The sequence below is a fragment of the Panthera pardus genome, unplaced genomic scaffold (assembly GCF_024362965.1).
Source record: "Panthera pardus isolate Hobbes unplaced genomic scaffold, ASM2436296v1 HiC_scaffold_17, whole genome shotgun sequence".
NCBI classification, from domain to species: domain Eukaryota; kingdom Metazoa; phylum Chordata; class Mammalia; order Carnivora; family Felidae; genus Panthera; species Panthera pardus.
In genome coordinates, this window is record NW_026526732.1 from 1894966 (window position 1) to 1908692 (window position 13727).

Consider the following 13727-nt stretch of genomic DNA (forward strand, 5'->3'; position numbering starts at 1 on the left):
TCCTATAAATACAGTCACTGGGGTTGTATTCAGACCTGTGTAAAAAAAGGGGCAGAATGCCTTCCCGCCTAAAATACTAACTTTCTCCCGACACACCCAACTCTCAAAACACTGGTAACTTCAGTTTTAGCAGACAGGGGGTTCTTAATAACCGAGTTGATCTAAAGAGGGAAGTTTAAAAGCACATAATTTTAACGAGCCCCGCATGTACCCGAGAGGCATCAGGATACCTAACTTAACACCAAGTTACAGGAAGACACTGAAGATTTTCTCCATCAGTTCCATTTCAGAGCTTTAAGAAGTGTCTGGGCCAATTTGTTTCTACCCCCCGGGTGAGAGCGCTCGGTGGAGACACTAAGCCTATTCGTGCCTTCTGGCTTCGCGGGTGGAAGCAAAGAGCAGCACATCCGCTGCTTCTGAAGGTCTAGGAAGTTCTAGACTAGGAAGTCGGGTACGTACACCAGTGTCTGAAACAGAGTTCTGTGAGCAACGTAAAACGAAGCAGCCAGCAGGCTCACACACTCGTGTACAATGAGGGACGCCTGAGGTGATCAAGTCTCTCAACTTGCGATCCAGCCTCATACAAGAACGGTGTGAGGAAGGCAGCGATCCTTCCGTGAAGCTGTTGCCAGCTGTCAATACCTTTTCGCCAGCCTCTCTCTCGGGTCCCGGGAGCCGTCACGGGCACCGATCGCTGCCCCGGAAGATCCCACGGAAGAGTTTGGTCCTTTTCCATAAAAGAAAAAGTCAAAGTTAAAGTACCCGCATACTTCCCAAAACCTTATCATCATCGAGATGCGGGGCCCACAGAAGAAGAGGAGGTCTTTACTGAGTGAAAGCACAAGGTTCTTCAAATGAGACGAAAGATGCCTTGGTCTGCAGCCGGCTTCGCTCAGCGGCCTGCGAAATCCATCACCGCCCCGACAGGCGCTGTGACGGCACAGGTCTTAGGTGGCAGTGCCAGAAAGTTCAAACCAGGCAAGATGCAGTCGCCATGAGCTCAGAAGATGCGCTTCAGGGGGGAGGGAGTCACACAGGACAGTCCTGACGGAGGCGGGGGGGGGGGGGGGGGGGGTGTAGGGGTGTGGGGGGGGTGGGGGGGTGGTCAGACAGTCCTGATGGGAGGAGCTTCCTTACAAAACAAAGGAGAGCGAATGTAACCTAGCCAGTAACCATGTGACTGAAGGGTCTCTTTTCAGGGCAGCTAATGGCTTTTTTCCTACATAAATGGCTGTAATTATTGACACTTTGAAAACAAATGAGCCACCAAAACCCCTCGTGTTTGATATAAATGCTGCAGATACAAACTCACTCAAAATACTCCCCGAGGCAAAAAAATAAAATAAAATAAAATAAAAATAAAAATAAAAATAAAAATAAAAAAATACTCCCCGAGGCAGCACCGTGTACTGAGTGAGCAAGCCCGCGGGACACTCGGCCTGGGTCCCTGGCTCTGAGACCGGCCCAGCCACTGAGGTGACCGACAACATCAGTCCGGGAATAGCACCGCCACCTTATCCACTCCACGGGGATGTTGAAGGTCAAGAGGTGATGCAGAGAGAACTTTTAAATGCATCCCAGTATCATATTAAAAGGTGTGTTAAAATCACAACGCGTTACAGCAGTACTCTATTAGCACACCAGCAAAAAGAAATGTCACGTTTGAAGAACCTTTTGCTTATGGGGATTCAAGCCGGAGCACAATACTCAAAACATTCAGCCAACGCTGACAGCATTGCGTGTCGGATTAAATAAACGGCCGAGTTATTACAGTATTTCAACATCAAAATCATCCTTTTTAGACAGGCTGCACAAAGATCAATTTTTGCTTCTTTTCTGTAGGACAGGACACGCTGTGCGGACGTGTGCAGTCACGTCTCAGCACAGCACCTCTCCTGTCCCTCAGCAAGGTCCCCTGTGGTCACCGTATGCAAAGTCATCCTCCACAAAGACTCAAAAGATGAGACAGACTGTATCCGTAACCTCAGATAACCCAGAGTGGGTCTTCACATTAATTATCTGCAGAATAGAATTTTTTCAATTTTAACTCTAAGTTTTGTTTTAGAAGACGTATCTTTTGAGCTTTGTTTTAAGAATGACACTTGCTTCTTCCACTGGTAAAAATTCTTCAAAATTTTCAAAGTTAATCAGAACATTACTTTCAGGAGACTATATATATGAATCCCGCACACTTCAAATAGTTCTCGAAAAGCTCCAGTTAAACCACATTTTTCAATATATTGCTATGCTGGAACGGGATGTTACTTATTCCAATGCATAGCCCGATTCTGTTCCCCACAGGGCCCAGTGGAAGAAACCAAGTCTGTGTCCTTCCCAGAGTGCTCGCGACAGAAAAGTGAGCTGAGCCCAGGGCACGGCCACGTGAGGGAGAGGCAGGGAGGTCACAAGCACCCTACGTGTGGTGCAGACAGCTTTGTACTTTACGAAGGAAGTCTTCAAAGAGGCACGAGCGGGCAGGTGTGGGACAGAACCTCCTATGTGGCGTTTCAGATGCGAAATAAATTAAGCGTTAGCTCGTGGGTGAAAGCCAAAGGGGTCTCGAGTGACCGCCTCGCCACAACACTGCGTCACCGAACCTCATCTGTTCGTGTCGGGACACAAAATATCTAAAGTTCAGTGTGTAATGTGCAAGGAGACTGATGGCATCTCCCTTCAAAAGTGACTATTATCCCACAAACGTCTTTGAGCTCCTACTTTCTAGATGCCGAAAACAGAAATTTTATAAAGATCTAACTTTGGCTTCTGGGTGGCCCCGCCTGAAGATCATGCCGAGCCTTCCAGGAGCACCACGGCACTGGCGCAGACAGGAGGCAAGACCCTGGCCAAGCCCACTTGTTCCGGAAGAGCCACCATTACGCATGTTTCTGACTTTTCAACTTCTTTTGGAATCGTGAGTCCCGCGTATCACACCATGAGGGTCTGGAAGCCCTCGTGCTCATGAAAAGCCCTACATCTGAGCAAGTTTAGAAAGGAAGACGAAAGTCGGGTCTGAATCCTTACGATTTTCGGTTATATCTTAAATATCCCTGCAGTGCTGTCTTGGACACTGGTCACTGCAGATGGCCGTGTGCCTGCTGAGGTCTGGCTAGTGCTGCGATGGCAGAGAATGTCACAGAGCGAGAAGGAGAAACCAGTTAGAGGGAGGAGTGATTTCACAAGGACTGGGTTCCCTGCCCCTGGCGCGAGGCAGCTCGCGTGACAGCAGGGCCATCCGCGCAGCGTGGCACTGACTAGGCCACCAGACTACCACGGAAAGCAGGGGCCATCGTTATGACCCAGCTCGGCAGGGGAACTACTGGGGCAGGTAACTCAGAACAGAGAAGTGTTACTCATGTTAAAGAACGAAACTTAGTGTGCGTGTGACCGTGACACTACGGCTGAGAAGATCTTATCTTTAGACACCAAAAAGTGTGGAAGGAAGTACTTGTTCAAGTAAGTGTAAGAGTTATCGGAAGAGGCAGAGAATGAAGGCTGAAACAGTACTTGGTGACCGGGGAGAAGGACTGGGACCCTACAGGCCACAGCCGTGCAGGGCAGACACACCCGGAGGCAGGGACTAGTGAGCAAGCGAGATCAAGAGGCCGGAGCGAGTGCTGATTGGGGCGGCCCCCACCACAGGGGCCGCGCAGTCCCCACTCCAATCACGAAGGAAGACACAGGGGGCTTGATTGGTGACCCCGTGACCCCACGCTTTACCTCTACCTTTCGAGCGGCGGGGGTGGTGGGAGCCCGGTGGCTTTGGAGGGGGAGGAGGGGGCCGGCCTGCTCCGGGAGCAGCACCGTGGGCAGCGGCCGAGGGGGGCTGCAGGGAGCCGGAGAGAAAGAGGCCGTCGGAGGCCGGGCGCGGCCGGCGGGGGGGTGGCCGTGGCGCAGGGGCGGCGGGAGGAAGGCGGCCCCGGGACTCGCCGGCGTGGGAGAGCTTGTCCTGACCTGCCAGACTGCAGTCCTCCTCCTCCTCCTCCTCGTGGTACGCAACGAGCCTGGCGGTGTACAGGGAGTCTGGGGACAGGGCCGGGGCCTGCAGGGAGGAGGCGGTCCGCTGAGGCGGGGGAGGAGGAGCAGCCGCCGGGGAGGACGGGGCCGGGAGCTCGTAGCCCCGCGGCAGCGGCGGTCTGCCCAGGCCCGGCTCCTCCGGCTCCAGCAGCCTGCGCTCGGCCTCCGCGTGCTGTCTGCGCCTCTCGGCTTCCAGGCGGCTGTAATAACCTTCTTCCTGTCGCCTCTGCGGGCGGAACACACAAAAGCACAAAGGTCAGAGTCAGGAGGGGGCCTTCCCGGGGTGCAAAAGGACGCGTCACCCTCTGACCCCCTCTGCACACCCTTGCGAATCCAGGGGATAGGAGAGTTTCGACAGAACGTTCTAGGACGGGACAGGCAGATCCATCCGGAAGCACGGACACACTCAGGCTACTGTGGAATCATCTGACGTGAAACCGCTCCAAAGCACGGACGGACGGACGCTCAGGCACCTTCAAGCTCCAGCTTCCAATCCTACACCACTGTCCCCATTCAGTTATCCCTGCAGGCCTCTCTAATTCTCGGCTGCTCCTGTCTGTCTCCTTCTGTTCTTGTAGGGTGTTAACTTACCTCTTCACTGCTGGGTTTAGAGACAAAACCAAACCCAAAACAGGCTCTAGCTGGCTTTCTACAGCCGGCGCCCTCAAGAACAGCCGCCTTGCGCGCGCACTGTCTCACCGAGCCCCGGGGTCCAGAGAGCAGCCCTTCCTCTACCAGAAGGAAGATGAAGTCACCTGGTTTATTTCCAGTTATTCAGAGAAGTTAACAGAAACCATAAAACATTACTCATTTTCCCAGGGCGACAATCTAACAGATAGAGGTGTGCTTTCCGCAGTTCTTAATTCACAGTTCAAACCTGAAACTCCCTGGCAGACAGAAAATGAGAGAGCCAGGCATTTAGAGCAACAGCAACACGATATTCAAATATATTTTGACACATACTGTACATTTTTTTCTGACATACATCTGCACAAACTACAGTTGACAGCGTTAAAATTATTTTAACATTAAAAAAGGTAACAGCACAGTTGTGTTAAAGATTGACAGGTTCCAGAACACATGGAAAAGTGGATGGAAGAGAGGGATGTGAGGCCAGACTGGAAGCTGTGCGTCCGCCTAGATGCCGTGCAGGCCGCAGAGCGCAGCCAACGGGTCTCAAGTCCACTCGACCCCAAACACAGAGCTAACCTCAGGGACCTTGCTGGCATTCGGGTACAGGCTTCTGGTCCCCGCCGGGAGGTGTGTGCTTATGTCTGCGGTCTGCTCCCTGCCCCCCAGCCCTCCCAGCCCTGCACACCGTGACCACAGCACTCACGCTTCCCCTTTCGTGGTCAGGCGCCAGCCAGCCTCGTCTTGGCACTGGACCCGATTTCTCACTTTATCTTCTCACTCTGTGTTGAGACATCTTTTACCTTGTTTTCTAACGTAAAATAAGGGTCTGCTTATTAGGCTGGGGAATCAAATCCAGAATGAGCCCTGTGGCCTTTAGTGTGACACGAACAACAGCCGCCTGACGACATTTTAGGAGGAGACCAAAGCATCCCTTTAGTTACACTAAGAGCAGATACAGTGACGTGACCGGACAGGTGGCCCATCCGACTAACGAATGGCACGTTCTTCTGTAACAAAGCCAGCCCCTCAATTGTGGACGCTGCGGATAAAAAACAGCTCATTCAGCTTTTTAGTGACCGCTCAACTCTAGGAGCAGTTACGGAGCGAGACCCAAGCGTTACGTGACACGGTGGTGAGCTGTGAGGGCTCACGCTGGACGAGGCCGGGAGCTGAGGGCCTGAGCACAGGGCGCGGGCAGGCCTCCCGCACACGGGCCCCGAGCGGGGTGCGGGCCACAACACACCCCTGCACTGACAAGTCTAGGGGCTCACGTTGCGGGGAACTGATTCTGACCGGGACTCCTCCCGACACAAGGGAAAGACACCGGGGCACCCGGCCCCACTAGCAGAGGCCGCTTCCCAGACTGCAGAAGCTACGTGGACACAGCCGCTGAAGGTCACAGGATGATGCCAAGGAACCGTGAGGCTCTAGAAGATGCAGAGACCGCCCCTTTTCACACAGGTCCGTGTCCTAGCCTTATTATTCTACTTTCGTCTAGATGAGTCACATCGTTTCTGCCAATCGAGCTCTTCACTAGTGACACATCCAGACGGATCGTATCGCTACACAAGGTTTCCTAAAAGCTCTCTCTCTCGGGGGAGGAGGGGGCTTCATTAATACGGCTCACCAGACTGTCAAAGGAGGAATCAGGAACGGAAACTCCCCACCGGCAGCTGCGGCGCCCACGGCCCCCGCCTTCACAGAAGGGAAGCGTCAGAGCGGACAGGCTCCCCCCGACCCCCCCGCCACGGGTGCCCCGCTCAGGGCCGGCTGCGCACACGCTGCGGTCCCGGTTCTCAGGATGGACCCAATCGGTCGTCATTTTGAAATTCACGTAAAAGATTGCTTTCATAAAAAGAATCCACATGTGGAACCAAAATAGCAACTCAGGATATTAGATCACATTCTAGGTGAATTTTCCTCGTATCACGCTTTTTGTAAGCTATCTGACCTGCTGACCGCCAACCAGAACGGAGCGATTTCCGTAAGGAACCTACTTGAAATGCGCGCTGTGAACACACCGTCTACGTCCCTGGTGCTTCACCGCCTGAGCTCCGACCGCACAGCCGCACAAGCACCACCCTCACCCCACCAGGCGGGGCCGCGTCCAGGAAAGGGCAGGGCCCGAGGGAGCGGACCGGCCGGGAGGAGGCTCGGCCACCCCGACGGGCCCACGAGTTCAGAAGCGGGAGAGAGAGAGGACTCAGGTGGGAGGACGTGGACACCGTCCGGAGCAGAGGCGGGCGGGCCGGGCCGGGCTCCAGTCTCCGGTCCGACAACAAAGGAGGGGTCCAGGCCCCGTTGTGTCTCGCACGCGTTAGGATGCGTGCAGCGTCTGCCCCTCTGCCCCAGCCCATCCATCGGGTTCAGGCTAAGCCGGGAAGCCTCTAGCCGCCCCTACAGGACCATGACCTTGTCTTCGGCGTCTCGCTTCGTCCTCTCCTCCTCCTGCCTGGCGCGGTCCTCCGCTTCCCGCCTGCGCATGTCGTCCAGCTGCCGCTGCCGCCGCCGCTCCTCGTCCTGTAACTAACAACGCAGGAACTTTAACCTCCGCCCTGCACGCTCCAGCAGCACGAGGCGCAGAGAGCACACACTGGCACAAGCAGACACACACACACACACACACACACACGACGTCAGATACAAAATACCCGGTTCGATCACCGTGGGAAGATGGCAAAACGTACACATTTCACAGCTCTACGTTTCAAAATCAAGCTGCCTAACAGCACTGTCCCCACAGTTCCACGAACTGCTCCAAGAAGGAATCTGTCTCATACATCCACACCGTGAACAAGCCGGACTGTAGCCAGCTCACGTAAACCACACTTCCGTGACACACGGACCCTCCAGTTACGCAACTACGGGGTGCACTCGGCCATCGTCTCCCCCCCATCCTCCTTCCCTCCGGTCTGCATGCTTGTGGGCTGGGGCACACAGACCTCAGGTCCCTGGGGCGGGGCCCACGTGCCAGCACACAACCCCAGAGGGATACCGAGACCGTGGGCCAAGCCCCTGGCCCACTGACCCTTGGCCATCGGCTTTCTCCAGACCCCATCCTGGACTCCAAGAATTCCTTCTCGGCCCAGGGAGACCCCAAAGTCTTGAGCCAAAGAATCTGAGCCTGTATTCGCAAGGGACCTCACTTCACCTCTCTTCTGCTACAACCTCTCAGCCAAGTCAATTGGCCGGTCTCTGAATAATTCTCGTGTCTGGAAACCTACCGCCTGCTCCCCGAAACAGCATAGAGTCAAATTCCTCTATGTGCCACAGGTTGAGGATATCTTTTCTAAAAGGATCCTTGGATTAAATGTACATTTGACCAGAACAGAGGAAAACGCCCTTTTGTTACGGCCCCAGATAACGGCAACTTCGAAAGCTTGCTTCTCCAAGTATTTCCTTTCCTCTGTTCCAGAGCTGGTCTGCGGTAGCACCCAAGAAATGTGCCTCCAGACGTCAAGAGGAATTGATTCAAAATTTTAAAAATTAGAACGTAACCCAACGCCATCTAGTTTCATTGTTAAAGCCCCTGAAGGACTCCCCTTAAGTAAAATTGCTCATGGTGTGTTTCAGTATTTACGGAATTACTGCTTACTGTAGAAACCGTTCACAGCAAAAACAGAAACGGGATTTGAGTTGTATTTGTATTTTTTTTTTAAAAACAAAAACCTTAACAGCTTCACTCCTGCCTTATTTCTGTGGAATAAACACTGCAGCCGATGGGGAAGTGACAAATTAACTTGGCGTCGTTAGGCTTTTTCAGGTCAGCAAACAATATTAAAACATCTTAGAAAAAAAATTAAAATCTGCTCCTCAAGAAGACAAATTTACTTAATTTCCCGTTTAGTTCAAATCTAGGCATAAGCCCAGGGGAGATGTTGGGAGGTTGGCTGTGAGGGGCTCAGAGCAGGAGCACAGGCTACGGATTCCGAGCCCAAGAAACAAGGCAGAACTGTGAGGGTTCCCGGCCCCCCGGGGTCGCGCAGGGCTGGCCTCCACCGGGGAGCTCCCACCCCCCCACCTCCCCACCACGGCAGGGTCCATGGCCCGCAGCACCAGTGCATCAACCAATTTACACTCATCGGTCCGAAGTGTGAGAAACGGCACCCAAATAAAAATAAGCAGATAAGCTAGCAGCTGGTATTAAATACGCTACACGGAAGGGCGTAAAAGCACGTTAGCGTTCCGCACAGACTCCCTCGTCGTGTTTTACCTGCCAGACGCAATTAAAAACAGGTCTGAGCAAGGACAACAGAGCACGCTAAAATGGCCCGCTGGGTCCTCCACGCTGAGGAGAAGCACCATCTTCAGAAACGGGCACAAAAGCAATTCTCATAACCACAGGTACAGAATGCTACCTAGCAAATCTATAGCAGGCACTTTCTCTTAAAAACCTTCGTTCTTCTACATCTGGATGGGGTCGGCGAGGAACCTTCTCCGGTGTTAAGGTCCCCAGCTCCTCTTTTTACTGTTACGGACGAACCCATCCGTGCTGTCGCGACAAAGGCAGTTTCTGCCCACTGCCTGGCAAGCTGCTTCACGTCTTTTCACTTCCAAAACAATGCTTTTCATTCTTCATACAGATGCTGTTTTGCCCGACCCTCCTCCCCCAAAAGTGTTAATGACAGGAATGATAACCTAGCCTCTAAACTTACTCCAAATTAGCTCAAAATGGTATGCTGTGCTGTGTGGTCTCCTTGCGTTCAGTACCAGGTAAAGGGCGTTTCAACCTAAGCCACACGTTTAACACGGGCTGCGCTGCAAGGACAGACTGTGTTAACCTGGGGTGAGATGAGGACACGGGCTCAGTGTTTTACACGCAGAGAATGAAGGGGGGGCTGCTATGGAAGCCACCTGCAGGAAGCCACGTTCGGGGGAACAGGCCTAGATAGAAGCAGCCGCGGTTCTTACAGCAGCCGTCAGCCCGAACCACAGCCACTCTCAGCCGGGAACTAAGGCGGGGTCTCAGAAGCCACTGTCACCAGCCTGGCTGGTCTCGCTACGCTGGCGGTCCTCCCCTCATCTTCAGATTAAAAAAAGAAAACAGTTACATTGTGATCCGTGTGTTTATAACTTTACGCCACAGAAGACACTAACTCGTGTCTTTAACGTACAGTCAAAACACCATTAAGGGAGACGATCTTGTTGCGATATCTGAATACAGATCAGGGCCAAGGTGTCCTTTCGCTTTTGGGATCCTCGCTGGAAACACGACCGGAAGCCTGTCATGGTCACCCTTAAGGCAACAGGCAAGCGTCATCTGCCTATGTTCCCACCCATTAACAATACACTAAAAAATGTTAATGCCCCGCAGTGAAGGACCCCCACGTGCAGGCCGTTTACTGCTACCGGGCTCAGGCACCCGACTCGGGTTCAGCCCACGAGCCCCGTGCGGGAGAGGAAGTCCACTTTGTGTTTCCTCATGGGGAAAGCCATCCCCACGACCCCGGGCACTTGGTGTGCAAGTCTCTTCCCTGGGCACAGCCCATGCCCCCGCCCGTTCAATGTAAGGACAGTGACAATTTTATCAGCAGCTCTAACGCGTGCCGGCTTGGCTGCTGAAACACTCTGGCTTTGCAGGGACAGGGGAGCCTGCGTCGGGCTGCGTGGCTGCACGCGGCCTACCACGTACATCGGAAGCTCTCTCACAGCAACTATCTCATCTTGCAACCACACGAGTCTGTGTTCTACTCCAACATGCCAACAAGCTGGCTTTCATACGAGCATATTCTCCTCCTACTTCCTGGAGTCAAACTGACCCTCCCTGAAGGCAGGCTTGGACACCACCCTCGGAGCCAGACCCCGCTCGCAAGGCGGGGGACCCCGGGGAAGCAGGCAGGGTCTCTCTGCAGGTGCAGCTCTCAGCTGGGTTTCCTACTGACTCTTGCTTGAGGTTTTTATGATCTTGCTTTCGGTTCAGCCCCTCGTATGCCAATTCCTGCAGTCCCACATGAAGACCAGACAGGAAAGCGGCCTACGAGGGCGGACCTGGCCTGGGCCTTCCCAGGAGGTCAGCAGTAGAGATGCTGAAATCGGGGACGGCGTCACTCGGCTGGTACCACCCCAAGGGGAGGGAGTCTTCCCCTTGAGCTGTCGGGTCCTCAGAGCCAGGAGACGAACCACTAAGACGGTAACAGGACAAAGCCTGAGACCAGGCAACTGAGAGACTGTCAGGTCACGTCAATTTCTAGTTGGAAGATAGCTCCTGGCAGGGGTTTCGTGAGCAGGAGGCATTGTTGTGCAGCACGATACGAAATAAATATAAACTCCGGTATAAACGTAAATTCCGGTAAGAACCTTGACTCTCACTCTTTGCGACACCGCGTGACCGTTGTCACTACTGGGCGTGCCGCCTCGTCTGCTCTGCCTCCGTCCCAGGTTCCCCCGGGGGAAGTGCGTGTGATCGTCTGGCAACCTACGGCAACGGAGGCCCGGTCACACGGCCCGTCCCTCCCTGCAAACTTGAGTGGAGCCGGGTGCGGCTACGGCGGAGGCTGACATCTGCCCAACTCCACACAGAAGGTGCGTGGAGGCATGGACGGAACACCAGCACTTCGTGGCCATGGGAAGACCCAGGATGTTTCTCTAAATGACAGGGTTCTGAAGACTCCTGAGATGTGACTTTTGTTTTTTTAACAGGATCACCCTAGCTGCTGTGTTGAGAACAGACTGTGACACAGGGAACAAACGCAGAAGCAAGGAGTCCCCTGCACTGAGCCAGGTGGGGACAGCAGTGGTTCAGGCCAATGTGGGTGTCGAGGTGGTCAGATTCTGAGAAGTAAAAACAATTTCTGGATGGAGAGAAAAAGAGGGTTATGGTAACTAAGGCTTTTAGACTGAGCAATTAGAAGAATCAGCTGAAATGCGGAAGGCTGAAGGCAGACAAGGAGCATGTTGGGGGGGGTGCGGTTTCCGAACATGCTGAGCTTTGAAAAGTCTTGTCTGACTGCAGGCGGAAGTGTGGGCCAGGGCAAGGCCTGGGCTAGAAATGCAAACGCGGGTGTCACTGGCTTCTACAGCTCCCGGGGTCTGGAGGCGGAGGCGGGGGCATGGGGGCCCGGGCTGGTTGGGGTGCCGACCACTACAAATCCAGAGGGAGAGCAGAGCCAGTGAGGTGGCCCCCCAAGCTCATGGAGACTGTGGGCTGCTCCCGACAGAGCACCTGCCCCGTTCATCCCAGGGTCGTACCCAGGAGACACCGTCACAGCCACACGGGGCGCTGTCCCTACACTCTGCTGGCACTTGGGCCACCCCCTGTCCCGGCAAGAGGACGGGTGCCTGGCAGAGGCACCTCCCTGTAGACAAGCTGCCAATTCTGACCGGAGGACTCTACGTAAGGACACCGCTGTAAGAACGGTCATGTTTACCGGGAAATGAGGCTAAGAAATGTTCAGAGATGTGGGGGTTGAGGTCAATAGGAGTAAAAAAAACTACCTTTTAAAGAAAGAACTCTGAACTGTGTCTTCAAAACACAAATCCTCGTGTCCTCCTTCATCCCTAAGTATCGTCTATCTGTCATAATCTGCACAGAAGAGTCTCACTAGGCCTACAGAGCTGGAAAATCTCTACCAGCCAGGGCCTCAGGTCAGTAGCTGGTGGGCAATGGATGCCCAGAGAGGATGTAACATGAGCACCTCAAACGAAGAATCTGCTCTAACCGGTATCTTTCGACCGCCCACCACAGGTGCACGTTGCCATACAAACAAGTACGGAGAAAACATCCATATTTTGTCTTTGTCTCATGGTGGGGGGGGGGGGGGGCAGGTAACGCTAAAACAAATATGCTCTTCGGTTATCAAGGCGGGAAATGCTTCCGGGAGGGGCTTCTCTGCACAGCGGCCGTGCCACCACACTGTTGAGCTAAAAACGGGGGAGGGGCTGTCATTTGATGATGAGGAGGCCGGTGAAGTCAAATGGAGATTCAGGACGTTTTAAAAGTACTGTCGGATCCCGCCCTGGATCCCGCCCTTGTTCGTTTAAAAAGTGACTAACAAAAAATGACCTCAGGTTATTAGGAACGTTTCAGCCGGTGCAGAACTCGCGGCCGGTGACACTGATAATAGCCCTGGAGCACCATGGACACTAAACGGTCGGCTGAATCTCCCGAACGTGGACACACTGAATCGAGGGGCACAGTTGGCTGAGTGCCCGACTTCGGCTCAGGTCACAATCTCACGGTTCGGGAGTTCGAGCCCCGGGCTGGGCTGTGCGCTGACTGTGGAGCCCGCTTCCGATCCTCTGTCCGCCTCCCCCCACCCCCGCAGCTTGCACTCTCCCTCAAAAATAAAACATTGAACAAACAAAAACCCTGAACTGACAGCAGAACGGGATGTCAGGTATGTTTCGGCAGACGATACGGCTGGTGAAGCAAACTGAAGTCCATGCGAAATTATTAAAGAAGACACAGTAACATTTACCAAAAAGCTCTCTTTTTCTGCCAACAGTCAGATGCCAGTTACATCTTAATTGGCAAAACAATGCGAATACCAATTCGGTTGAGTTTCTAGTAGTCGGTTATTCAAAATCTATTACCAGGGTAACAAAAACGAAACAGGTTATTCGTTGCAGGTTCTCTTTCGTTTGCTCGCGTATTCGTGACCACGTGAAAATACACAGAATCAATTTTGTGACTAAAACTGAGAAAAGGTCAAAGCCATAAACAAACAGTAACACTTAAAATTAACGGAGGAAAGCAAAGAGTAACTAAATCTAAACACACGGAAAGGCATGCTTCTCGATCCCGCAACTACACGCCTGCGCTAGGACGCCCCAAGGAGCTGCGTCCACTAGGAACACAAACCACCACCACTAACAGAAAAAAAGAAAATCAAGACAGGAAAAAAGTACCAAAGGGAAAGAAATGAGAACATACCAAATCTAGAACAGAGATTGCTGGCAGACCAGTCTGCTGCAGTAACAGAGAAGGAAACAAAAAGAAAGATGAAGTGTGAAAAAAAGTCAAGTTTAGACCGTATTCCACCCCGCGTGCTCGCTGCTCCCGCGCGTCACCTGCGTTGGAGGACGGCCCGGGGAGCACAGCGAAAACTATGCGTGGACTTCTGGCACCCACGAACAGGAAA

General features: G+C 53.3%; 1 protein-coding gene across 1 annotated transcript in view; it reads right to left on the minus strand.

The window, feature by feature from the left end:
* The window catches only part of AFDN (afadin, adherens junction formation factor), a 138606-nt gene that overhangs the window by 2147 nt on the left and 122732 nt on the right, over window positions 1–13727 (minus strand). The window contains 3 exon segments of the mRNA XM_053904283.1: window positions 643–727; window positions 3952–4240; window positions 7060–7173. Of these exon segments, the coding sequence (XP_053760258.1) occupies window positions 643–727; window positions 3952–4240; window positions 7060–7173 (488 nt within the window).